This window comes from Ixodes scapularis, unplaced genomic scaffold (genome assembly GCF_016920785.2).
Source record: "Ixodes scapularis isolate PalLabHiFi unplaced genomic scaffold, ASM1692078v2 PGA_scaffold0__279_contigs__length_252992795, whole genome shotgun sequence".
In the NCBI taxonomy this organism is placed as follows: Eukaryota; Metazoa; Arthropoda; class Arachnida; order Ixodida; family Ixodidae; genus Ixodes; species Ixodes scapularis.
The window spans coordinates 75,875,011-75,902,876 of NW_024609835.1; the positions used below are offsets into that span (position 1 = coordinate 75,875,011).

Genomic DNA, 27,866 nt, shown 5'->3' on the forward strand with positions numbered 1-27,866 from the left:
GACAACAAGTCTTCGTGTTCAAATCTGAGAAAACACATCCAGTTGAATTTTGTTCTTTATTCTTTTCATAATATTGACTAGTTTTCCAGCTAAATTATTGCTTTAATTTACCACTATGGTGTAGACCCGACTGATTCGTGTCTATATTTTTTTCTTTCAAACACTAGTTTTTCCTTAATCTTTGTGTTATAGAAAAGTAACTGAAAAGTAACGTCGTTACTTTTTGAGAGTAACTGTAACTGTAACGAGTTACTCTTTTGTTGCGTTGACTTTAACGGTAACTTCGCTACTTTTTTTCTGAAAGGAACTTTAACTGTGTAACGAATATTTTTTTTTTAAAGTAACTTACCCATGACTGGTTTTGGGGCATTGGCACACTCGCGATTGGCAGTACTAACAGCCCCACGACAAACCTTGCGAACAAGTGATGCTTCAATAAACATAACATCGGTGCTTTAAAATCGCTAACCTCGTGTACATAGTCGTTGGGAAGCATAAACGCTTCAGCTGCCCTCCCCCTCCTATGAAATCTGCAGTTTCATATCTTCTGTTATTTAACACAACCCTTCCTGTATCGAAGGAGCATAATGGTGTTGCACAAACTGGTAACCGGAACCGTGCTTTTGTCCGTCACCCAGAATTGCATTCCCCGTTGTACTTAGTTGTACTGAACGAACGCTGACGAGATGAACAGGAAACTCCCTTTTGTAAATAATCATAGGTTTAAATAACAAATAAGGAATTTGGGGAGTTGCTTATATGCATATATAAGCAACCCCATTCTTATAAGCATATATATGCTTATAAGAATGCTTGCCGTTCGGGAAGCATTCTTATATAAGCCCCCGCTCGTTCCCAAGCAGTGCAATCGTGTGTGCGTGGCCTAGTCTGTAGCTTCACGTGTCACATGACGTCATGTCACGTGAGTCACATGTGGCTGTGACGTCATAACCCTATCGGCCCGCTAAATTCAGCGAAAACTTTGCCGCTAAATTTGGCGGGAAAATGTTTGCCAAAAGTTAGCGGCAAATTTTTTCTACAAATTTAGCGGATCGATAGGGTATTGACGTCACAGTCACGTGTGACGCCAGACGTGGCTGCGCGCGTTGCATTATGGGATGTTATGGTCCCATCAACGCCGACGCCGGACTGTTTTTTTGTTTTGTTTTTTGTTTGAACACGAGTTGTTAAACGTTATAGCGTTAAAAGAGGGAGAGAAAGAAACGTAGGTCGCGTCTCCTTAGGATCACTAACTCTGTGCTCTGACGACCTTACATCGTAAAATATATATATATATATATTTTTTTTTTTTTTTTTTTCTTTTGTCATTGTGACGTGGAAATGAGTTTTTCGGATAAATCCGAATTGGCGGAAATATTACCGGCGAGCGTTTTTAGCCGTTCTTTTTTTTTTTTTGGGGGGGGGGGGGGGGGGATTTCTTTGAGAACACGGAGTTCTAATTATGACCAACTTTCGAGTCGGGTGACTGTAGCAGCTATAACTCCGAGGCAATCGAGGCTATCGCGTAATACGAGGAAGTCTTCGGTCGTCAGTGATACACGGAATAAGGAGCGAAAGTCGTTCGGTCGCATTGCACGCAATGCGTGAAATAACTCGGATGCCATTCGCGTCGCCGTTGAGCGGCTGGCTCGTCACGGCCGAGTAGAGGTCGGCGAGAGTCCGTCGGCGAGCGATTATCTAATCGGTGGGCGCGTTCATTGCGTCGGCATTCCCGGCGGAGGACCGGCAGACGGGTCCGCAGACGGAGAGACCCTTCCAGTCGGTCACGGGGAGAGAGACAGCTGCGCGTGACGGGACGCACGTCCTTGCGCCGGGCTCACGCGCGCGCGGGCCTTTATCTCTTGTGGCGACAAAACAAGAGACGACAGGCGGTTGCTATGGCTCGCGCTGGTCCAACGCGGTCCGATTCACATACTTGCGTTGAGGTCCGACCTAGTGTCACTAAATAAAGCAGCTTATTTAGTGACTCTAGTCCGACCGACTGCGAGGGTTGCTATGGAAACACTTGCGTCGGCTCACAGAATACGAGGTAAACGCCGGTTTTTGTTGGAGCCGACGCGGTTGTTGCCATAGCAACCCTCGCACGCGGTCAACGCGAGTGTGCGCAGTCCCTTTGGCGCTATTTTATATGTGTACCTCTCGTGACCGCTTGCGACGACAGAACACAGTGACATACTGGCGCCGCGTATGATGCAGCCCTCGAACTGCGTATTGCTATGACTGAAGGTTTCGCTGCGACATCAAAGCTACGCATTCTTCGCGTGAAAGGGTCGCTTATAACATTGCCAGAAGTATTTCGAGCCCAGGATGGAAGAATGACGCGAAAACAATTAGAACGTATATACGCAGCTGGGAAGCGTTAAAAGGTACGCAATTGGTAGGTGGCGCCAGTGTTCCAGTGTGTGTTCTCTCTCGTCGCAAGCGAGGGAACTCGACGGACTCAATCACGCTGAAACGCAACCGTGTGAAGCACCCTAGAAAAACGTTGCCCCGTCGCAATAATGGGACAGTTGTTGCTGGCTGTTGCAGGAAGGAGTTCGGACCGTCCCCTTACCGCTCTCGGACTCCCCAGAGCAGGCGGGGGGCCATCTATCCCGGAAAGACATCCGAGCACGCGACAAGAGCGCAAACCAAACCCGAACGAACGGCGCTGGAGAAGAAGGGACGTCGTTTGGGGACCTTAGGCCGTAATCACCGCCATGTGTCACGGAACCGATCGGCTGGCGTGTTTTTTTTTTTTTTTTTTTTTTTTTTTTTTTTCTGTTTTTTTTACAGGCCGCCGTTTTGGTGGAGAAGGAGAACACTATTCGCCTCGAGATCGAACCAAAGGTGGCGCTCAGGCACGTAGCCAGGATTTTGTTTCGGGGGAAGGGGGCGGCGGGGCGGCGGCATGACAAAATGCTGTATATGAAGGGGGCGGGGGGAGAGGAGGTACCAGCAAAATAGAAGATTTCGGGGGGGTCCCCTCGTACAGTATCATTGTGAAAGCAATTTCAACAGAAAAATGGTTCCATGCGGTTCACTGCCTCCGTGCAATACCTATTGCACCGAGGTGGGGGTCAGTTTTCACCGATATCCAGCGGCCGGCGCGCTTAAGAAAGGGTGGCTCTCCAAGTTGAGATCTGATTCACGCGATGGTTTGCTTTAAACATTTCACCGCCGAAGACTTCAAACCACAGATGCACGATAACGAAGGTGAGAGGAACAATAAAACTGTCTACATAAGTGTCACGAGTAGCCCAAAGTATAAGCGTGCTCGTTGATATTTGCTCGCTGCTGGGCAATGTGACCCTCACTGGCTGTTCTCCCGCTGCGGTGGTTTTGGAGAGGCTGCGGATGCCACGAACTTATTACAGCGTGAGAATTCAACTTTTGAAACATTTCAGAATTGTCGCTCCTACGAGCCCCCTTACTTAATACTAAAGAAGGCATCGACTGCAGCGGAAGTGACTCGCTCAGTGCCTGCGTGCGATTCGGACGCGCCTGATCAATTTTCTTCAAGTTCAGTCGGAAGTACGCGGTAAATAAGGCTGATGGCAACTGGTCAATCTACCGAAGGACCAACAGGGACTATAGAACCTAATCAATTACTTGTTTATACTTCATGAATTGTGCTTTTCCTCCGCGGGGCGAAGGTTTCGTGCCACTTCGCTTGAAAAGCAAATTTTCAATAGCAAATCACGCTACATGAAAATGGCACGATTACATCTAAGGTTAACAGCTCACTAAAGAACATGGGTGCCACGTACGAAGCTCGCGCCATTCTTTTTCCGAAGTGACTGCATCGCCTACTGCAAAACCCTTCGCGAGCCCCATATATTTTCGAGAATTACAGAATTAGCGAAAAATAAAGGCATGTGAATACCTCTCTTGTTTTGAGTAGTTTTGAGGCCAGAATTCCAGTCTTTAGATTTGGCGAGAATTAGCGGCCGGGAATAGGTTCCTATGCCTAATTTGCGAATAATTGGGATAGTAAAAATGAAGGGCTTACGTATGCAGCGTTTAAAACGATCGGGGGGACGAATCGTGCGACTCTCTCAAAGACGTATCCGTCCGTTGGAGTTACAAACAATCGTTATTCGGTAGGGTGAGTGCACAAAAGCTCATCCGTCGTGCCACCGTTCGTAAGTTTCAGGTCCACCGTGTGTGGATCCTTGCTGAGAGCCGACGACTGCGCTACGTAACTCCGCACGTGTACGCTCGTTGGCGTGGTCCTTGGGGCCACAGCGCTGCACTCAATAATGTGTCCGGCATTCACAAGATGTTCGCCTTCGACAAGGCACCGCTTTCCTGTGGCAATGTACTCCATTATAGTATGCAATGGCACTGAAACTGAAACAAATAACCGCATCACAACAATAACCACAGTAGCAACATTATATGAGCATCCGGCGTGGCATTCGTTGCCTTCGCGTGTTTCCCCTCTCGTGGAACGATACAATCTTTTCGAAGAATCAAGCATTCAGAACGTAAATAGCGCAGTTTACCCGAAAACAAGCCTTAATCGTCGCGAGGATCCATGTTTCAATGTGCGCTGAGAGTAGACGACGTGCGGCGGTATCCACACCAGTGCTTCCAACACCGGCCGGATGGTGGCGACTCTGGTCGATCTCGAGGCGATAGCATACGTTGTGTGGGACGCCAAAATGCAACGTGCAAAGTCCTTTTTTTTTTTTTTCCTCTTTTTTTTTAGGCATTTGCGTTGTTTTTTTTGCTGGTCGATGTTTCGCAACTGAGTCTGGCCGGCTCGCAGCGTTGCGCCAGAGTGCATTCTATGCACCTTTTCAATGTTTACAAATCCACAAGCAAGCATATGCGTGTCCCTGGCTTCAGAAAGTAAACGAAGGGTGCTCCGTACGCGCGACCTCTGCAGAAAGCGCCCGGAGAACGACGATAGTGGCGTCCCTAGCGGACCTGGATTCTTCGCAAGCAGACGACGCTATAGAAAAGTATAGCCTGCGCAACGTTCTAGACCAGTGGTTATCAAATATGGTCCGCGAGGACCTCCCTCATCAGTCAAGCCCGACAATAAAAGATTTTTTTTTTTTTTTTTTACGAATTGAGAGGAAACGTTTCAATTTTGGGTGAGTTTTCTCGTTTGTCAGTGAGAGGAGTCCACTTCACACTAGTTCTTAGTTATATCCATGTATTAAATCATTTTCAAAACTAACCTATACCTTTCCCTTCCCCTCACCACGAATGGGGTCCTCCCTCATCTCTGCGATCTAAAAGGGGTCCGCGAAAAAAAACATCAGTGGTTGAGAAGAACTGTTCTAGCCATTTGCGAGCCCCATTTTCCTATCCTAAGAGATGAAACAATTAATCGCGTTCGGTGTGTTTGCACAGTGATATCCACTGATCAGGACCACAACGAGAGTCAAATTATAGCTTGTATAAAAACAGACATTTATTTATTAAGGAGACCCAACGCCGTTCAGAGTATTTCGTACAACCGGTGCGCGTCTGAAAACCGGAAAGAAGGCTTTATCCATTAGGACTAAGTTCTTAAAACTTACTTTTGATGTGAGAAGTGCAACGCGCTGACCTGGTCATGTCGCCTTATCAGAATAAGCAATCCCCCCCCCCCCCAAAAGAAAAAAAAAAAAAGAAAAAAAGAAAAACCGTTCGAATTTTAAAGTTAGCGCGTCAGTCGGCCCTGTGGATATCCTATATAAGGCTACTAGCTAGCGGAAGCCGACAGTAGCAGACATTGAAAACAGAAGAGGCATTTTGGAGGCTCCATCCCATACCGAAACAAAAGTGATCGCGTATAATAATAATAATAAAAAAAGTTTGCGGATGGCACAAGTATTACGGCGTTCAAAGAATCGAAGTAAAGAGAACGGGCGTAACATAGCAGACGACTTATATTTGTGAGCAACGAAGTGGCTGAGAAAGAGTCGAAAAAAAAAAAAAAGAGTCAAACGCAAACGCGAAAAAAAAATAATAAAATAAAAAAGACGCCGCAAAACGGCGGTGTTTAAAAAAAAAAAGAAAAAAAAAAAAGTAAGGGAAAATTAGAAATACGGGCTCAGTAACTTCAAGTACGGCAGTCGCGCAGCAGTAACTCCGTTTCACTCCGATCGCAGCTACAGTCCGGCGGAGCCAATCAAACAGCACCAAAAGTGCATCGTCACGGCGCTCGTCGTCTTTGTGCGTTTGAACCGGCTAAACAATGGGGTCTTTCAGCAAACCCTTACCGTTTTCCGCCCAACTGGAGCCTTTGAACCATGCTTTTAAAAAGCGCACGCCCCGCGGGCGCTTTTTAAAAGCATGATTCAAAAATTTTCCAGATTTTTGAATCATGAATTTTGAATTTGAATTTTTCCAGACATGATAACGGTTTGCTCAAAGTCCCTAGGGAGTTTTCCTATACTCCGCGACAACTTTTCTTGGCAATGCAGTGGAAGGTACAGGCCCGCGTCCCCTCTCCCATTTTGAGTGCACGCAGGCTCTCCTCCTCCCCCATTTCCGGGGAGAGGAGGAGAGCCTGCGTACACTCAAAATGGGAGAGGGGACGCGGGCTTGTTTCTTCCACTGCATTGCCAAGAAAAGTTCCGCTGTCCCGCAACGTTCTCCGCAATCCGCTACGGGATCCGGGACTCTGCAGGCAAGGCTAGCGCCGCGCATGCGCAATAGTGGAGTCTTCGTCCCGGAGAGCGAAACGGGAAATGGGAAAACGGTCTGCGAAAACTCCCTAATATCACGGACAGCAAATGCGCATTGATCTCGCTGTTTGTTTGCGGGACAAGGCAAGGATACGCTCCCGTTCGTAATGAGTTCGTGCTCGAGCACGGCGCGAGCAGACGCGGTTTGCTCCGTGTACGCACTGTAAGGTCGCGTATTTGCTGCGAGCCTGCCGCGCAGCAAACGCACGGCAGGCTCCTTTTCACGAACAGCGCACGCTCTTTTTGACGTACAGCGCACGCTCCTTTTGACGAGGAGCGTGTGCTCCTCGTCAAAAGATTGCGGAGGTGGACGTGTTTTGCGGAGCTTCCCTCTGTTGGATGACCAGACTGGGTGCACTGCTCGGGCATTTTGGTTGTTTGTTACAGCGCGTGCTTGTGCGCGCTTGCTTCTTTTATACGCGAGTCACTCAGCGGGTACCTGCTTCGTGCCGTTGAGTGGCAGGCGCGCGGTCTTGCGGAATCGCGGGATTTCCCGCCCTGATAGCTGCCGAGGACTGCTGTTTTTGGCTTGCCAAGAACTGACGTGGAACCACTCGTCGGCAGGACGGAACTATGTAACTTCGTTAAAAAGTCTTTCTCTTTTTTTTTTTTTTCTTTTTTTGTTGCACCAGTGCATTGGTTTTGGACGCCGAATAGCTGTTGATATGAAGGGTTTTGCTGGCATCTTCGTCTTTTCTCAAACACCATTCCTTCGTAGTGTAATGTGGCGAGTCATGCAACATATTAAGTATGCAGTTGTGCGTTAAGCGAAGTGGAGGTGTACGAGCTCTACAACTTTAAACCGTACTGCATTGCAGTGTCATTTTGTGGAGCTCCCCCGGACCTATGTATTTACAATGACAACTTCTTCGTCCAACTGCTCAGCAACCACCGGACGGGCAGACCTCGGGATGGTTTTATTAAAAAGAGAATAAAAAACGAGTTTGTAGGGCGGTCGCATTTTTCCCGGTTTTGGGGCTAGAGATTTTCTACAAGACCTTGAATTTTTTCAAGCTGCCCACCTTTTCAACCTGCCATTCATGAGCAGTGCTGAAGAAAATTTAGGCACTAATTTATTTTCGGACAACGCGTTGCGGAAGGTAATTCCTTTCTTAAAGGGGCACTGACACATCAAAATCGTAATTTATTTTATTATCCGAAACGATTGAAAATGATGCCGGGACATCACCCTCAAAATTCGAAACTTGGGAATTCAGTATTTGTGAAATAAAAAAAAAAAACAATTTCCAAATGCCGAATTTGAAGTTCCCGCGCGATCCGCGCCAACGCAGTGAGTCAAATTTTGCGGTCTCCTGCGACTCGACTTTCTTTCGGACCTCCGCACCACGCTGTGAAGCAAAGCGCCGTTGCTACCGCGACCTGAAGAGAGGAGGAGGTGAGCAGGCGGGATAGAAGGGAGCCGGCGCGGGGAAAAACCGGTTTCTTCCCCGACTCGCTGATAAGCCTCTGCTCGAGCGCCGCCAAGGTTTCCGAGGGAGAACACAAATTCAGGAAGCGACATCACACCGAAATCTGATTTTTGGTATTTCAAAAAGAAAGGCCGTAGTGCGTTCGTCATTGCGTTGAAAAACATGTTTTACGATTGCCGTTATTAAATGTTATAGAAATGTCGCCTACAAAGCTTCTCAATTTCCTGATTTTTGACGTCACCGATCAAAAGAAGCAAGGAGGTTAGCGCGGAAAATATAAACGCCAAAAATACAAAGGCGCGCGCGGGGAAGTTTTTTTTTCGCGATGCGGTTTTTTTTGGGTGTCTATGACTACAACTTGCATCGTTTTAGACAATAAAAAAGAATACGACCTTTGGGGTGTCAGTGCCCCTTTTAACATATCACCAAGAAGATATTTGTTCTATGTATTTCAATGGGAAAATAGAAGGATAAAGATTGCACTTAAGTGAAAGCCTGAAAATTACCTTTCTCGATGGATTTTACTATTTATCCCGTGGCGCCGTCTGTGAGCAACCTTTCATAGTTATTTCTCAATCGCGGTCATCTTGTGTTAGTGCGCAGCGACGGACTACTTGCATGACCCCGTTTCTTTCAGTATTGTTATACACCTTTGCAAGTGGGATCCCGGCTTAACCTCGAACCACGCGCCGAGGAGAGGCGTACCTGGGGCCCTATGTTGCACTTTTTGGACTCCCACGGCGGCTAGAGAGAAGGAAGTGATGTCAACAACGCTGTCGTACAATGTTTTTAAGCGTCTCTTGCTAAAGCATACGCCACTTGGTGCAGAACGAGACTAAAAATTATTTCTAAAACATACAGGTGTTGTTTCTGACAGCAAATAAAAAGCATAAACAATGAATTAAAACACCTAAACCAGTAACAAATAAAAAAAAAGAAAAAATGAAAGACGTTTACAATTTTTTGTAATGCCGAATTAGATGGCAGCTCTTGAGGAGGAGGAGGAGGGGGGGGGGAGGGCACGGAGGGGGGGGGGGGTATGCTTCTCCTCTCCCGCCCATTTAGTTGGGAATTTTCGCTAGATTTCCCGCTAAACTTAGCGAAACTTTCACCACTAAATTTTGCGGGAAATTTACCAACATTTTCCCTCTAAATTTAGCGGGAAATTTCCCAGCTAGCACGTGACGTCAATTGATCATTAATCATCTGTAATCATTTAGTGGGGAGGGCCTTACTGCCCCTTCCTTCAGACATTCGATTCGCTAGAGTTCACATGGAGGTCTCTATTCGGACTGAAAATGTCAAACCAACCTTTAAACGGATCGGGCTCGATTCGATGCGCTTAGCTACAGAATCGAGGCGTTTACATGGGACGATTCGATACGCTAACTCGATTCCATGCGCTTGTCCACTCCGCACACTCGGATCGTCTTTACTGGGGTCGTCATTGCCGCGACGGTAACGTGGAACGAAACCCATCGCTTTCTCAGTTCGGTGAGCGTATAACTCATTATTTCACGTTACTGCAAACTTCGGAATGTAACACACGAAGCCCTTACCGGTGAAACGAAATTCCCGCGGAAGAATAACAGGTGCAATTTCTGCAGTTGCTCACACAAAGAAGCCCCTCTCTCTCTCTCTCACGCACTGCTTACACGTGACCCGAGTCACTCGGGGCCTTTCTGTGTTTACCAAGTCTTGTTTTTTTTTTTTCTTTTTTTAATGACCAGGCCATCTAGCAGTGACGTCATCAAAGCAGTGACGTCATGGCCGCTTCATGTCGTTTAGCCACCTTGGGAGCGCCCCACCACCGAAGCGCTGCAGTCGTTGACAAGTGACAGCGCGCTACAGTGGCGCCGCGGAGTTGGTTGGCGCGAAGCGGAAGTAGCCAGAAATAGCGTGGGCGAGAGCTGGCGAGAGGGAAAGTGGCGGAGGGCGCAAGAAAGAGGAGGTGGGAGGGAGGGGGCATTCCCGACGAGGCGTCGGCGGTGTTGTTGTGACTGGCTTTGCCGGCGTTGTCCTGCCCTGCATGCGATCTCCCTCCGAGTGTCTCGTCTGGTCAGTCTGGCGGTAGCCTTGGCAACGACTTTCTCTCTTTCTTTCCGGCCGTCGTTACCCTTTCGTTCGGTCTGATTTTCGTCTTCGTTCGCTCGACGAACGCGGGCGGACATGTTCGACAACAGCGCGGACGGAGGCACCCCAGGAGGACGAACAAAAAGGTATTAACCATGTGGGTAGAAGAGAAACAGAAAATAGACGGGACGACGTCCTGTCTATGTACTAAAACTCCCTAGTAGGGTGTACTAAAACTACTCCCTAGGGGGTTTTAGTACACCGTGTTTCCTCCTCCGCTAAGCCTCCGCTACGAAGAAAACGTCACTGCGCCTGCGCGCCGATGGCCTTGGCTGTAGAGTTCCGGGTAGCGGAGGTGCTTAGCGGAGGGGAAAACACGGTCTACTAAAACTCCCTAATGTTTCTCTTCTACCGCAGTATCATCTTGCCAAAAACACACTTTTCAGACAAAAAAAAAAAAAAAAAAAAAGGGGGTGGGGGCCGGGGGGTCAGCGTATCATATGTTTGAGACCCCCCCCCCCCCCCCCTTCCCGTTTTCCCGGCCTGAATTTTTACAGATGCAGGGCGGATTTGGAAGAATAACGGTTAGATCCCCCACATAATGATGTTCAATGATCAATTCTTCAAGTTCGTTCGATTTTAGTGTAGGATGTATTTCTCGCTAACGTAAAGCGAGAAACATGCTCCGGCCGAAACTCGGCGCCTGCAAAATCGCTTTCCTCATGGAGATCGGATCCAGCTCGGCGCACTTGACCGCTTCTCCGCCAATACGGAGTTGCCGGCGCAAGGAAAAGAAACGCGATACTCTTGCTCTGCAAGCAGAGCGTTTGTGCAACACCTCCTAGATAACAAAGCTGTAGTGCTGAATGAGATGGCGTCATCACCGAGGGCCAACGCTGGGCACAGATTGGACACGGCGACTGCGTGAATTCGTTCGGCTCAAACTTGACTCGAATCCGAGCGCTGACGCAGCACTCGTTTCCAATCTGTGTCCAGCGTTGGCCTTCGCTGGTGGCGCAAAAATGTCACCACTACAGCCTTCTCTTGTAGGCGCTCGAGTCATGGTTTGTGTCACTGCGCCAAATTGAGGTGCGGAGGAACCGGCTGTCGTGTACTGGCCAAGAGTCGTCCGCTAGAGTAGCGAGCTCTTCGGGCCTTAAAAAAAGTCGCGCTGTTAGGACTGATATATCTGCAGTAAAGGGCGCTCCAAACCAAACAGGATTGCGGGTGTGGTTAGAAGAACACAGATATTTGTTTTCTTGCGGGGCCCGGTTCGGGTCGAAAGTGCGCGGTTGTTCTTTGGACGACCGTAGCGGCCGATGAAGTAATAGGGAGTTTTCGTAGACCGCGCTGCCCCCTCCGCTAAGCGTTCCGCAACGAAGAAGTTGCTACTGCGCCTGCGCGGCGATAGCATTGACTGTGGAGTTCCCGCTATCGTAGCGGGTTGCGGAGGGCCTTGCGGGACGGCGAAAACGATCTACGAAAACTCCCTAATGTCACGGGGGTTCTTTGATATCACGAACAACGGCCAATGAAAATGAAAGGAAAGTTCGGCTCAGATCTCCTAAAAATAGGGAACTTCACTTAGAGGGAAGGTACCGTGGGGTAAATTCGGGAACTTGGGGAATCCTTGAAGGCACTCTGGGAACCCGCGGTGTAGAGGAGGAGCAACACGACCACACGCTCGATTATGCGTACACTTTCTCTAATTTGCCCCGTGGCCGCATGGTGCACGCTCGAAGTGCTCCGCGCGTCTGCTTCGTAGCTCGACACTGCATTGCGCAAAGCGCCATTCGATCCCGGTGCAAAGCAAGCTCCCCGGCGGCGTTTTTGTTGTTAGGGCCGGCCGGCCCTCCGAAAGGTCACATGGTGTCGGGAGAGCCGCCGCCGCGCCGACGTGGCATCGACCGCGGGACGGCGGGATGCCGCTGCGCTACTTCGAAGCCGTCTGCCGCCCTCCGAATGGCCACAACGCGGGGCCAGCTCATCACTCTGGGGATGCCCTGGCTGCTTCCACGAAACGAGGGCGAAGGCGCCAGGAGCATTTCCGGTTTTCCCCCTATTTCTGTCTGGCACGAAAATCGTCCATCGGTTTGCCTCTATTCGGATTTAAGGTGTCTGGAGTAGTGCACTGCACGAGCCCGGGCTAGCCCCAAGGCCGAGCCGGGCCCGTGCTCGGCCTTCGGGTAGCACCCACTTTCTCGGGCAGGGCTCGCCGGGTCGGGGCTGGGCAGTCGTGTACCGCAAATTTTAAATTGTTGATATACAAAAAGTGTGCTCATTGATCGTTTCGGTTCAATGAAAACAAACGAGGGTACAACATGGTAGTCGCAGGGTACAACACGAATGTCTTTTTCCTCTGCTTTTCAAACTAAAAAAAAAAAAAGTGTTTTGCATTTTGTGGAGGGGGTCTTACTATGCCACCAAAGATAAGCTAATCACCATAGATAATTTTTATGCTTATACAGCCTTTTGAAGATGCGCTAGCGCGATTGTGATTGTTTCTTCACAAAACCATGTAGAGGAAAGTTTTCTCTGAAACGAACTGAACGAGGAAAAGTCCGATATCTCTTCAAGATAGGCGTACAGTAAATAAAATATTGCCCACTTTTCTTTTTTTCGAAATCATTTATGAACTGCATATTTCGCCCATATTCTAAAAATACATCGTCTAAGTCGGAATATTTATTGTGTAAAAAAAAAAAAAAAAAAATCTCGGTCTGAGTTTAAAAGAAATTTAAATCAAATTATGCTTAGAAAGTTTTGCTCGTGTACATAATCTGTTGGGCTCGGGCCAGGCTCAGGTATAGACGCTTTGCAGCGGCTGTGCATGGACGCCGCCATAACTGACCTTCAGTTTTTGTTTCCTCTTATGTCGTTTATTTCACTTCATCATTACCATAGCAGGCCAGGTTATTGCCATATTAGATTCAACTGTGTCCTTTTCTAAAGCATCGGCCTTTGTAGAGGATCGTGAACTACCGTTTCAGTTGCTCGGCATCTCGGTAAGACAAGAGAAGGTCAACAATGGCGGCTGTAATTTGGCGCGTGTGTAAAGCGTCTATACACGAACTCATCTCTGTGACGTCACGGCGCGGTGGTGGCGCATCGGTCGCACTTCCGGTCTGGGGCTGTGGGCAGAAGTTCCCATGCCAGACGTGTATTCCTGCTTTGTTTTGAAAGGAACCAAACAAAAACCTGCCTTTTCGTCATAACGCCGCGACTGGGGTCGTACCAAAAGTGTCGAGAAAGGTTTGAAGGTCAGTTTTCACGTGCTCGGTTCGTCTGAGAATCTGGACATGTGATGTGCCGTGAGAAGGGAGAAGCAGACGCTGTCGGACAACGATTGCTTGGGCGGGAAGCACTTTGGGTTGAATTCACGGATACCCTTGGTCATCGGATTTATTTGTTTTGTTCCAACATGAACGCCAGAAAACCGTCAAGTTGTGCGGACGTCCTGCGGACTACGTTCAGTGCGTCTTCAAGTTCAAACGGCCGCCTGATCGCTCGAACTGTCGTCTGCTCTTTCAAACATTTCTGATTGTCGTCTGCTCTCTTAGCCGACGCCGCCCCGCAGACCAAAAGTTTACCCGGTACTTGCGATAAGAAGTAAGTGCAGGCCCAAAATACTTAAATTTGAAGGTTGGTAAGCAGGCTCGATGCAAACGGTAGATACAAGGAGATGTTGATCATTGTTACACCGTGGCCATCATCGACTTGTGATGCCTAATTCACTTGATCCGATTCTGCTTGCGATTTTTAGTATCGACGTCGACCTCTCATCTACGCTTCACGCTTTTGCAGTCCGAGCGGCGTCGCGACTGAAAATTGCGAGCGAAATCTCATCATGCGAATCAGGCTTTAGCGTACATACTGCGGGTTCCACGCGGAATGAATCGCCACATGTCAGATTATTCACGCGAAGTTTTGCGGCGTAATGAGCCTCGGTAATTTCTCTGACGCCGCTCAAGATAGTCAGACATCGCCAGGAAGACGGAGAATCAACAATTCGAACGCGAAAAAGGGCAGGGGGACTCACACCGACGCCGACAACATCTCATTTCAATGGTTTGTTTATGGGCGACGGCGAGCTTCATGCCCACACCCCCATCGCGCATGCGCGGCGCCGGTGGCGTCCGCTAGGGGCGCTCCGGTTTGTTTGTAAACATGAGTTGGTGTATATACTTAAAAAAAAAAAAAAAAGTTTGTCAGGCTCGGGCCGGGCTCAAGCTTCTGTCCAAAAATCCTGCCGGTCCCGGGCAGTGTCTTTACCGGGCCGTGTCGGGCCAGGCCTAGAAATGAAATATTCTGTCGGGCTCGGGCCGGGCCCGGGTCGTGGCTCTACTGGGCCCGGGCCGTGCCTCTACCGGGCCGGGCCTAGAAATTCCGGCCCGTGTAGTGCTCTAGACTGGAGTGCACGTTTTGTTTCGAGCTGATTCTCGACATCGACGTAAGCTGCCTTCCTCCACGCATTACTGAATGGCTGGCGCCCCCGGGCATTAGCTTCATTTGGAGTAAAGCTCGGCCAGCTGGGTTTCCAATCTTACGAAGATTTCACGAATAATGCGGCTGGTTAGAAATCTATGCGGAGCGCAACTTGTTCGATAATTTTAGAACGCCAAAAATGTATTAGCTGATTAAAAAAAATGGGTAGATCTTAAAGGGTCTCTAGAAAGAAAAAAAAAGTTTTTCTTTTTAACAATCTGGTTGGGACACGCGTGTCAAAAAAAAAAAAAAAAGTTTACGCGCGGGGAGTTCCACGACTGAGGTAGTCTTATAGTAACGTTCCGGAATGACTATCTCGGTCATGAAGGCGAAGCCAATAAAGCCGATCCACCTCCACCCCACGCGCCCGAAGTGCCGAGAGAGAAAAGAGGAAAGGAAGTGACTACGGACTAAATCGCGCCTCGCGCCGTCAATATTGCTATGTATTTTTTTTTTTTTTTTCTGTCGCATATATTTTTTTTTTACACGCGTGTCCCAACCAAACTTTAAAAAAAAAAAACCGTTTTTTTAGGGTTTTTTTGGGGGGTTTTGCAATCCTATTTAAGCGTCTACCTTTTTTTTTCTTTTCTTTTTTGTTTTTTTGTTTTTGTGTTTCTTGTTGTTCGGGCAGCCCAGCGGGCACGGAGAGAGTAACTAAATATCAGTGCGTCATATTTTAACCGGACGACGCGGAAACCTCCTCCTCCTACAGGGGCGCCCCGTGGTGTGGAACGCGCGCGGCATGTGGCGAAATCTTGACGTCATTGGTCCTGGTCAACTGAGGAGAAAGAGCTGCCCCGTTTCCGGGCAGCTCTCTCTCCTCGGCCTCACCTCCTTTCCCCGTGTTCCCCCCCCCCCCCCCCCCCCCCCCCACACACACACACACACACACACATTTCTCAGTCACCGCGGTGCGCGGGCGCGGGAAAAGGGGAGACAGAGGATTAAGGACGTCACGAAGAAGGTTATTTTTTGTTTGTTTTTGTAATGTTAATTATGCCTATAACTTTTAAAATAAAGCGAATTTCGAGAAAGGAAAAAGTGAACTAATTTACTAAGTTCAGTGCACTCAGATTTGGAGCAAATTAAAAAAAAAAAAAACAGTAAAAAAGTCACTGCAGGGCCCCTTTAAGGCAGCTTGCTTTGAGGTCTACCCACTATCCTTTCAATCAAAGCCAATCAAAGCTTGGCGTTGTTTTGCCGTCACCGCAACTCCTGCGCAAGAAGACGCCGACTTGCTCTTCGCATAGCCTAAAGCAGGAGTATGCAGTAAAGTATGCAGCCTCCCACGAGACAGTTTCATCTGGCCCCCAACACGACACCACAAAAGCCCAAGCGCCCCCCCCCCCCCTCTTTTTTTTTATAGCTTTTTCACACAAACTTAATACCTCAATCCCCCTTGCGCCTTGCCGCCCAGCCCCCTCTGTGTCGAGTTCGTGACGACTTGGCCTGTCGCTGCGAACGGCTGCCAACCAGTGGCGTAAAGGATGCAATCTTCTCCTTAGAAAATGTTTTTTTTTTTTTTAAGTGCGGATTTATTTACATACGAGCCTCTTCTTGTTTTATCCTGCACGGGCATTCAAAAATGCGCCCAACGTATCTATAATTGGCTGAAATGGGGAAAGGAGAGTGGGGCAGCAGTATTAGGATTGCTTCCTTCATTTTCTGTTAATTATCATAATCCACCAGCATTGCTTCAGACACGAGTTATTTAGCTAAGATACAGGGGCGCTATTGTGCCATGGGCCAACAACATGGGCATGGGCTTTCAGATTTGTCACCATTCAGAGAAGAGGCTCTGTGGCTAGAGTGTAAATGTTCAGTGGACTCTATTCATGCTCAATCCAACCAGTATTATGTTGCAAATGTCGCCGGTTTGTAGGCTCCAGCTATTTTTGATGGCCTTTGTTTCCGGGTTCTCCTTGCAGAAGCGGTCCAGTCTTTTGATCGGCCGTCTCAGCTGCTGTGCGCCTACTCGCGCCAGTCCACAGTCAAGATCTACAGGGTGGGAGGGGTGCCAGCTGTGTCCTACAAGGAGAGCAGCAATGGACTGGACGAGGACGCGCGACACGGCGGCAGCAGTGCAGAGCAGAACATGGCCACCGGTGAACTGCTCGACTCCAACACAACCGAACGCTGTCCCCGCAACTCCCACTTCTGCTACTCCCTCTGGCAGGAGGACCCGGTCAACAAGACGATCATCGTTGTCACTCAGGGTTAGCACTGGCACAACTGTGCAAGGGATTGTGTGTATCTAATAGATTTTATGGGATATTGACAAACTATTTTCATATGCAGGTATTTCTCCAAAAATCCCCCTAAAAAAAAGAGAGAGAAACAATTTTGAACTTTACAGAAAACAAAGCCTCTCAAGATCAGTTCTTGTAGCTTCCACCTCCCTTCCTTTTCCAATCGGGTGCAGTGAGGCAACGCATATTTCCCAATATTATAAAATTTACAAGCTGTGATAGCTTTTTGATATTCATGCAAGTAACAGCGAAAGATATATATTTTACTGTCAATGACAAACAGTTGAAATTATACAGTGTGCAAATAGTTCTTCTAGTCAAATAGCAGAGTGGCATTTGTAGCTTCATCACTGCAGACAGATTAATTATCTCTGGCTTTTCTTTGTGCTACAGATTATATGAATGGCATAGTGCTGTTCAATTAGAAAAGCTATTTGTATGGCTCTAATTTTAATTCTAGAGCAGTGAAACACATTATGGTGCTTATTTTTCACTCATGAAGGAAGTGCCTCACTTTGTAGCTGAGTAACTGGGAAAGTGGGGCTCAAAACAATGAGAGGAGGGAAGGAAAGCTGGAAGGAAGCAGGGGTCGACCATAGTACATTCTACTACTGTACTACACTTCCATACTATACTACCATAGTCAAAACAGTGGTCCTTATTGAAGAGACCACCCAGAAATATGTGGTGCCCGACTGTCCGCTTGACAAATTATGTAAATCCAGAGTAGGTCACATGAAAGAGTATCCATCAGTAGAAGTTCATTGTGGTTTACTTTTGGGGATTTTAAAATGGAAAGATGACAGGAGAATAACAAAATACGTGTCCACATTGTTTCTTGTTCGTTTTATCGTTTTTTTTCCTGGGGGGGGGGAGGGGGGGGATCTGCGCTCGCGGAATGGATCGTGCCACGTCCAAGACGAATGAAGTGCCCGAGTTTGCCCGAGCATCCATCGAAAAAGCCCCACAATTCCCCGTGCTGCGCGCTGCCGTGTGGGAGAGCCTCGAGGTATCTTGTGATTGTCCTGATGCTTCCCGTCAGGATTTGTTCAGGGCAACGGGGTATTGTAATTCTGGGTCACGGCACAGGCCACTGTTTTGGTTTCCCAATCAGACCCCTTGGAGGAAGGTATAGGTTGTGATTTGAAAGCTGTGAAAGCTATGAACGCTTAAATTTCATAGGAGGCGTCTCACCACTCCACATCGTGCAGCCGCAGGGAAAATTGGTAGAATAGGATGAAAAAAAAAAGATGTTTACAATCCCCCATAACACCGAATTAGAGCGCAGCTCTTGAGGAGGAGAAGGGGAAAGTACGGAGAGGAGGGTATGCCCTTCCTCCCCTCCCATTTAGCGGGAAATTTTCGCTAAATATCCCGCTAAATTTTGCGGAAACCCCCCCTAAATTTAGTGGGGAAATTTTCCGAAATTTTCCGCTAAATTTAACAAGGAAATGTTTCCGGAAAATCTAGCGGGGAATTTTTCTGCTAAATTTAGTGGGAATATTTTTTGCTAAATTTAGCGGGAAATTTGTTTTGCTTATTTTGGCGGGGAAATTTTCCCCTAAATTTAGTGGGGAAATGTTTTTGCGAGATGTAGTGGGGAATACTTCCCCCTAAATTTAGTGGGGATATTTTTTCGCTAAATTTAGTTCTGCTAAATTTAGCGGGGAATTTTTCCGCTATATTTAGCGGGGAATTTATTCGCTGAATTTAGCAGGGAAATTTAGCGGTGAATTTTTTTGTTATATTGAGCGGGAAAATCTTTCCGTTAAATTTAGCCGAGAAATATTTTCCGTTCAAATTTAGCATGGAATCTTTTCTGCTATATTAAGCGGGGAATTTTTTCCGCTATATTTAGTGGGGAATTTATTAACTAAATTTAGCGGAGAATTTTTTTAAGCAATGGTGAGGGTGCACGCTAGCTGGTCTAAATTGAGCATAGTTGTAAACCTGTTCTGTGTTTGTCCCTTGTCCGTATCCCCAGTCTCGGTTTTACAACTATGCTGCATTTTTTTAAAGTTTAGCGGGGAAATTTTTTCTCTAAAACATACGGGCACTTTTCCCGCTAAATTAAGCGGGGAAATTTTTCTGCTAAGTTTACCGAAGAATTTTTTTTCTGCTAAACTTAGCGGGGAAGTTTTTCCGTTCAGTTTAGCGGGGAAATTTTCCCGCTAAATGTAGCGTCAAATTTTTTCACTAGATGTAGTGGGAAATGTGTTTCGCTATATGCAGCGGGAAATTTTTTCCTCTAATTTTAGCGGGGAATCTTTCTTGCTAAATTCAGCGGGAAATTTTCCCGCTAAATTTAGCGGAAAAAGTTTTATGCTAAATTCAGTGGGAATTTTTTTCGATCAATATAACAGGGAATTTTTTCCACTAAATTTAGTGGGGAAATGTTCCCGCTAAATTAAGCGGGGAATTTTTTCCGCTAAATTTAGCAGGAAAGTTTTTCTGCTAAAGGTAGTGGGAAATGTTCTGCTTATTTTAGCGGGGAAATGTTTTTGCTAGATGTAGCGTGGAATTCTTCCCCCTAAATTTAGCGGTGAATTTTTCAGCTAAATTGAGCGGGGAAATCTTTTTGCTAAATGTAGTGGGGAAATTTGTTCTGCTAAATTTAGCATAGAATTTTTTTCCACTAAATTAAGTGGAGAAATTGTATTGCTAAATTTAGCGGGGAATTTATTACTAAATTAAGTGGGGAATTTTTTTTTCTAAATTTAGCTGGGAAATGTTTTCGCTAAATTCAGCGGGAAAGTTTTTCGCTAGGATTACCGGGGAATTTTGTTGCCTAAATTTAGCGGGAAAGTTTTTCTGCTAAATTTAGTAAGGACCCCACTAAATGTGGCGTGAATTTTTTTTTCGCTAGATGTAGCGAGAAATTTTTCTTCTAAATTTAGCGGGGAATTTTTTCCGCTAGCGGGGCTAAGTTTAGTGGGGGAATTTTTTCTGCTAAACTTAGCGGGGAAGTTTTTGCGCTCAATTTAGCGGGGAGAGTTTCCCGCTAAATGTAGCATCAAAATTTTTTATTAGATGTAGTGGGAAAATGTTTTCGCTATATGTAGCGGGAAATTGTTTCCGCTAAATTTAGCGGGAAACCTTTTTCGCTAAATTTAGCGGGGAATCTTTCCCGTTAAACTTAGCGGGGAATTTTTTCCGCTAAATTCAGTGTGGAATTTTTTCCGCTCAATATAACAAGGATTTTTTTCTCTAAATTTAGGGGAGAAATGATCCGGCTAAATTAAGGGGGGAATTTTTTCTGCTAAATTTAGCGGGGAATTTTTTCACTAAATTTAGCAGGAAAATTTTATCGCTACATCTAGCGATAAATTTTTTCCGCTTACCTTAACGGGGAAATTTTCCCCCTAAATATAGCTAAATGTTTTCGCTATACTTTTTTGGCAATGCAGTGGAAGGTATAGGCCCGCGTCCCCTCTCCCATTTTGATTGTATGCAGGCTCTTCTCCTCCCCCATTTCCGGGGAGAGGAGGAGTGCCCACGCACACTCAAAATGGGAGAGGGGACGTTGGCCTGTACCTTCCCCTGCATTGCCAAGAAAAGTTGTCGCGGAGTATAGATGTAGCGTGGAATAGTTTCCCTTAAATCTAGCGGTGAATTTTTCCGCTAAATTGAACGGGGAAATTTGTTCTGCTAAATTTAGAGAGGAAATTTGTTCCACTAAATATAGCATGCAATTTTTTCTGCTAAATTGAATTTTTCCTCCTAAATTCTGCGGGGAATTTATTTGCTAAATTAAGTGGGGAATTGTTTTTCTAAGTTTAGCGGGGAATTTTGTTGGCTCAATTTAGCAGGGAAGTTTATCTGCTAAATTTAGCGGGGAAATTTTCCCACTAAATGTAGCTTCAAAGTTTTTTCGCTAGATGCAGCGGGAAATTTTTTTCGTTATATGTAACGGGGAATTTTTTACGCTAAATTTAGCGGGAAATCTTTCCTCTAAATTTAGCAGGGAATTTTTCCTGCTATATTTAGCGGGGGAATTTTCCAGCTAGATTTAGTGGGGAAATTATTCAGCTAAATTTAGCAGGGAATTTTTCTACTAAATTTAGCGGGGAAATTTTTCCCCTAAGCTTAGCAGGGAAATTTTTCCCCTAAGCTTAGCAGGGAATTTTTTCTGCTAAGTTTAGCAGGTAATGTTTTTCCACTAAATTTAGCCGGGAACTTCGGCTGCTAAATTTAGCGGGAAATTTTTTGTGCTAAATTTAATGGGGAATTTTTCCGCTAAATTTAGTGGGAAATTTTACACTCAATTTAGCGGGGAAATTTACCCATAATACAATGGCGGTGACATCATTCGTGACCCTCGTGACGCGTCACGTGTGACATCATTATGGCAAACGTCAAATAATGCAACGCGCAATTACGCCGACGGCGACGCCACTCAAGCTGCAGTTGAGTGCCTAAGAGCTGCGCTCTAAAAATACATGTCTTCCAACGGCTACATCAAAACTTGAGCGATTTCAATTTTCTTTTTTTTTTTTAAGTTTTGTTGTGGGACAGTTAGTATAACTAATGGCAAAAACGCCTATGTAACGTGGGAGACATGCATATAATAAATCTAAGGCAGGGTTATACCCACCGGTTAATATATATTTTTAGTTTGAATCTTGAAAATTGGAAACATAGCTAAAATAAGCTCCATACTTCAGAGAATTGGGAATCTAACAAAAATAAACTCCGATAAACTCCAAATATTCGGCAAAATATAAACTCCGAAAAGCACCCTCCGAATTTCACGAGAAATAAACTCCGAAAACATGGAATCCTACTTATAAGCTTACCAAAGGAACTCTCTGGCCCTCAGGAAATCACCCAAGGGCCAGAGGGGCCCTCGTGTAATTTCACACTGAGGGCCTCTCTGGCCTCCAGCGTGCTACACTAGTGCCGTCTGTTTGAGTCGCTCAAGCAGTGACATCGCATGGATGTTTCAGCTCTTCTTATTGCTTCATTCTTATTACCTGGCCCTGTCACTGGAGTACACTGGTTAAACAAGACGAGTAGTGAACAAACTATTAATTAAAACAGCAGGAAACTTCAGACATTCTTAGCTTCTGGTGTGGCAACTTGCGACAAACTGCCACAAAGCACCACCCGAAACATTACTTTTAAATAAAAATGTAAAAAAAAAAAATGCTGTAAAGATTGCATATGCATACTCTGCGCCTCTCGTATGTCATCAAAGGTTTAGTGAAACCCGATCATGCAGGTTGCTGGGGGACATCAGGGGAAGTGGACTGCCAGTCATCAAACTGCACCTCCACCAAGAAGCCTTCCAAGGTGCTCAACAACACCATGTTCTGCTGCTGTTTGGGGGACTTCTGCAACGTCAATGTCACCGATGGTTATGTGCCTTCGGACGACGACAACACGGAGATAGACCTTCGTAAGTGCTGTCTAATGCTGGTGGCGAGACAAAGAAGCGAATCTCATGCAACTTGCCTAGCAACTGCTGTTCACTTTTGCACGAAAACATTTTTTTAGCATTCCTGTCGGAGTTTGGTAAGCCTTTCCAACCATGGTATGAGTGCAGTACTTTCAACCCCCTTAAGTAGCGCTTATTTTGTTCAGTGCAGAACACAAACACTAAGCGTGCACTGTCTCTTAAAAATCTTGCCTCAAGCTTTGGTCTCGAAAGAAAGAGGAAACCTAATTGGGAACAAGACTAGCATGGCTGCCTTGCCAAAGACTGCATGACGAATGATCCTATTTCAAAACACTTAGCCATTTGTTTTATTTAAAAATTTTAGAAAACTTTCCTACAGTGCATGCCAACGTTACTAGATTACCTCAGTTTTGGAACTCTTGCAGAGGGTGGGTCTCTCCCTTGCTCACTTCAGTTCACCTCCTGCATTTGAAGTGTTGATTTTTGTTTGAACACTGTGTCTTCCATAGAGTATGGTGAAGTGCCATCTAGACGCTGTGCTTCGAGACACACATTTCATAGAACACACTGCAGTCAACATAACAGCTGTCTCCCCAAAACGGTGGCGTGTCGAACGACGGGAGGCAAGCCGTAGGGAGAGAGGGGGTACTGCTTGCGCAAGTTGAGTTGAGTTGAGTAACTGAAGGTTGAATTCCACTGGTCGTTTCGGAGCGCGCCAAGATCAGTAGACCAGATCCGAGATGGAGCATGCGATCTGAACGAAGTCGTCCTGCCTCCAGAACCTGAGTGGAACATGGTCATTCCTCGGGATCAGCGGATACCTTCCCGTCATTCACCTTCCTAAGGATCCCCTTTCCTCGGTTCTGGATCTCGAAACACATGTTTTGCAGTTGCGGCACTAACCACACATGTTCAACGCACGAGCGAATTTAATCATGATGTGAAAGATACGTCTCGATAAGCTATGTGCATCAGCATAGGCCCCTTGCTTCTTCATCGAAATACTCGTGAAGGGTGGCCAAGTGTCTTGGTTCTAGGCCTTTTCTGCGGAGGTTCGAAAAAGCAGCCAAATTCATGCGGGACATACAAGCATTCCTCGTCGTTGCTGCTATGCTCGGCGACAACTTTTCTTGGCAAAGCAGTGGAGAGGAGGAGAGCCTGCGCACAGCTTTATTCAGCGTTCAAAATGGGAGAGGGTTTGCGTGCGCATACCTTTCACTGCATTGCCAAGAAAAGTTGCCGCCAAGTGTAGTCGAGCCACTGCTGCTGGAGAAGCTGCTCGAGTAACTTGACGACAAACTGTCATAAAGCAGCAGCAACAGTAAAGCGGGCGGCACTTTGCGAGCGGCAATTGAGAAATCTTGCAAGGCGAGATTCCCGGCAAAAAAATAAGTCACACGTGCGCGCTGAGTGCTGGCCAGGCTGGCTTCCGGTCGAATCCACCAATATCGGCGGAGTGACTTTTTGCTTATCCGGATTGAGATCTGGAGTGGGAGCTGATCTAAAACGACGAGCGGAACACGTCTGTCACGATTTTGATCGCCCAGTGAAATATGCGTGCTCCAAAATAACTGGTGGAATTTGCCGTGAGCTAATCTAGTAACATTGGGATATGCTCGCATGAGACACTATAGTCCAGAGGTGGCTTTTGTGATCTTTGTACTCTAAAATCTAGTTAAAGGAGCGATGCAACAATTTTAACTGCGAAAAAATTTTCAGTTTTTAATTTTTACATTGCTTATCGTACTGAAAATTCTCTTGAAATATTGTAATTCTGCTGCACGATACCAAAGAAGAGAACGGGAATATTTCGCAATTTGCAGCCGCGGGGTTGCGGCCATGGGAACTAAAGGTTTGTTCACACACTTGCGACTGACTACGACCGACTGAGGCAAGACCGGTTTCTAAGCCTCTTGTGACCGCTTATGACCGGCTCCGCAGCAGTGTATTTGGTCGTAAACCGTTGCAAGAGGCTCAAAGACCGGTCTAGTCTAGACAAGTTTGTGACCGGGCACCTGAAGAAGTCTTTGCATTCGAACAAACAGTAAAAGTTGTAATGCAGGCACCTTAAAAATTATGTGTCTTAAGTTTTCTTTTGATCTTATGGGTAGGAACATAGACCCGCCTGTTGCGACGCGCCAAGGGTGGGAAAGCGCATGAGTGGAGAAAGTAGCAAAAGTTACTTCATCAGTGGGGTCAGCTGATCCTTGCTCACCATTAAGCTGGCTCGGGGATGCCGTCAATGACATCACGACGCTCTGGACAGGTACCTAACTCAAATTTATTGAAAGAGACTCTTTCAGAGATTTTTTCAATAAATCTATAAATCCTTTTCAATAAATCAATAAATTTTCAGAGAGCCACCTCTCTGAAAGAGCCCAACCAGATTCTCCGTGTCTTCAGTGCACCCGGGAATACATCACTACGCATGTGACTCGGAAGACGGCGTAAGAGTTGAAAGTTTTGAAGCATAGTGGTTAAAAGCGCTAAAACGACAAACACAAGAGAGAAGACTGACTCAGGCATTACTCGCAACTGTGTTTGAAAAAAGAAGATAGACGTACATACACAGTGCAGTCCGAACCCGAAAATTCAATCGTTATGATTATAATGCAATTAAATGCAAAGGTGCAAGTGATCAATAATCCCTGGAGAAGGGGAACAAGAGGAACAAAGGACAAACACAGATCTCCAAACACAGCTAACTTTCTGGTGCGCGACCGAAAAAATTCGCCTGGTCTGGGTATCGAACCCAGGACGTCTCCATTTCCAGTGTAGCACTCTACTAACTAAGCTAACCAGGGGTTAGTCGTCAGTAGAGCAAACAGATTTTATCAGCAGCCACCAGTCTAACCCCAACAAGGGTGAAAAGCTTGCAGTTTAAGGTTATGATTATAATCTTCAGATTTCCCCGATGGCCATCACACTCAATTTTTTACGCTCGTAACGTTATGCTAAAGACGGGTTTTTTTCCCGTTTCACGGAGCAGCAGAGCAGTTGAGGGCAGAGCAGGGCAACCAGACGATCATGGTCATCGTGGTGGTCTGCGCCCTGGTGACAGTGTTCTTCGCTGCCGTTGCTCTCGTGGCGTATCGCTGCATGGTCGTCCCTCGGTTCAAGCCGGGGCTCGACTCAGCCCATCTGATGGAGGCACCGCAGATGCAGTCTCCCACCCTAGACCTGGACAGCCTCAAGATGCAGGTGAGCTACGGCAGACATTTTGTAACACCCTGCTTCCCCTTTAGGCCGAGTGAACTATCGCTGCCAAATTTGTCCTTGTATAGAATAGAATGTGTGATGCAGGAGTGTCGCGTCCATAATAGTTTCTCATCAAAGTTACTGCTACAAACTTTGGAGGTGAAAGTAAAGTTCTGCGGTCGGCAGGGGGCGAAAGCGACCGTATTTACTTCCACGTCGAGCAGTCTTCTGAGAGTGTTGTCGAGGGTGCCTCCTAGGAGTATGCCATGGAAGGGGAGCATCGAGGACTTCTGGCAAATGTGCTGAATGAACTGCGTGTTGGTGCTGTGCAGGAAATGATTGGGAAGGGGCGCTATGGCACCGTGTGCAAGGGATCCCTCAACGACCGTACCGTGGCCGTCAAGATCTTTGCTCAGCATCATCACTTGTACTATGCCAACGAGAAGGACATCTACAAGCTGTTCCGCATGGACTACCCGTTTCTGCCCCGGCTGATTGGTAAGTGGGGCATCGTCCCGGAAATCTGACTTAATCTTTGGGTGCACAGTGAAACTACAGAAGCACCACACTCGGTGCTTCTATAGTTTCACTATAGAAGCACCGAGTGTGGAGGAAGAAAGAGGTGGCCAAAAAAGGGCTGTCTACGAGTTGCGATCAAAAAGTTCAGAGTCTGATTTTGTAGCGTAAAAAAAGAGGGCAGCATGGTGATGTGCCTGCAGCATTCGAAGGCTTAGACCTTTTTTGCGTCATTATGCCAAAGGGCATCGCTCCACAAACATTTAGAGCTGTGCTACACGAGTTTGTTTGACCACGTACGTGCACAAGCATAACGGTGATTTCATCGTAGGCTGCAAACCAAAGCAAGAGCAAACATCAATTTTGCATCGAACTTGGCTAAAACGGAGACCTTTGAAATAATTTAGAAGGCTTGGGTCAAAAAGCAGCAAGGCGTGCGAAGTGTTTTGAGTGGCACCCGCACTTCAAGAATAACAGAATACATACGTCACTGAAGTCAGAGGGAGCTCAGAAAAGGTCGCCCTACCTCTTCGTCTTCCAACGATGTTCTGCCATTCTTGAAGCTCGAGCGCCACTTAAAGCCACTTCGCACAATTCACCATTTTTGACGCGGCCCTGCTGAATAATTTCAAAGGTTTCTGTTGTATGTTTGCCAAGTTTGACGCAGAATTTGCGTTTAATCTCGCTCTGGTTTACAGCCTACAGTGAAATTGCCATTGTGCCTGTGCAAGTGGTCACAAAAACTCGCATAGCGCAGCTACAAATGTTCACAGAGCGACGCTCTTTGGCGTAATGAGACACGAAGCTTCCTTCCTTCGACTGCTGCGCGCATCACCGTCCTCCTTTGTACGCTACAAAATGAGTCTCGGAATTTCCGGATCGCACCTCGTACACGTGTTCATTGTGGCATTGTGCTACCCCCCCGCTGAAATAAAACTTTGAGGTGTTACTTGAGTTGAGTCGGCACCTATGTCAGCTACCGAAGCTGGGTGCGGGGCACAAATTAGAGGCAGCCCAGCTGAAAATTGCCATTAGATTTCAATTGGAATTTTCAATTGGTACCAGTTAGGTTTTTGGACAACCAATTGGTCACACCAATGGGAACCGATTAAGTTTCTAACTGGAAAATGTTTTTCCAATTAGTAAGACCCATTGGCCAGTGTGCTTCCAATTGGATCCCACTAAAACTAATTGGTTCCAATTAAAATCAGTTAGAATTCCAGTTGAATCTAATGAGAACTTTTAGCTGGGAAATGCTGCTTCGGCTCTCAACAAGGACTCATGTTCAGTTGGTGAGAACGTACGAGCCCCAGTCGAGCGCTGACGCGTCGCTTTTATCCAATTTGTGCCCCACATTGACATAGAAAATCTAGCACTCTATCTTTTAAGTAGAAAGTGTCGGTTGGGCGCCTGCCATGGAATGGCAGATAGATTTTATTTTATGCGTTAGATCAGTTACAGCTTGCAGCAGCCACTAGCTAATGTTGAGCGTCTGTGCAGGCTTTGGCTTTTACTCACGCACGTAATTGGTCCCGTGCAGGGGCAGACGAACGGGTGGGACCCGAAGGGCGGCGAGAGTGGCTGCTGGTGCTCACGTATGCGCCAAGGGGCAGCCTCCAGAGCCAGCTCAGAATGGGCACCATTGACTGGGCGGGCCTCTGCCGCATGGCGCAGTCCATCACCAGGGCCTTGGCATTCCTGCACGGCGAAGGTGGGTTTCTCGCCTCGTGGACTTCGAGGCCGGTTTGCTTTCCAAAGTGGGCCCGGCATTCTTTGGATGGCACAAGTCTACGAGTTCTTTTTAGCAAAATAGGCGGTAGGGTCTGTC

The 27,866-nt window shown here is 46.8% G+C and overlaps 1 protein-coding gene across 1 annotated transcript in view; it reads left to right on the forward strand.

The window, feature by feature from the left end:
• Positions 1 to 16,578: 16,578 nt before the first annotated feature.
• Positions 16,579 to 27,866, forward strand: part of LOC8036103 (bone morphogenetic protein receptor type-2) — a 32,208-nt gene continuing 20,920 nt past the window's right edge. Inside the window, exons 1-5 of the mRNA XM_029966909.3 lie at positions 16,579 to 16,893; positions 22,148 to 22,324; positions 25,314 to 25,525; positions 25,855 to 26,020; positions 27,579 to 27,749. Coding sequence (XP_029822769.3) covers positions 16,773 to 16,893; positions 22,148 to 22,324; positions 25,314 to 25,525; positions 25,855 to 26,020; positions 27,579 to 27,749 — 847 coding nt within the window. The 5' untranslated portion in view covers positions 16,579 to 16,772. The remainder of the gene's footprint in view (positions 16,894 to 22,147; positions 22,325 to 25,313; positions 25,526 to 25,854; positions 26,021 to 27,578; positions 27,750 to 27,866) is intronic.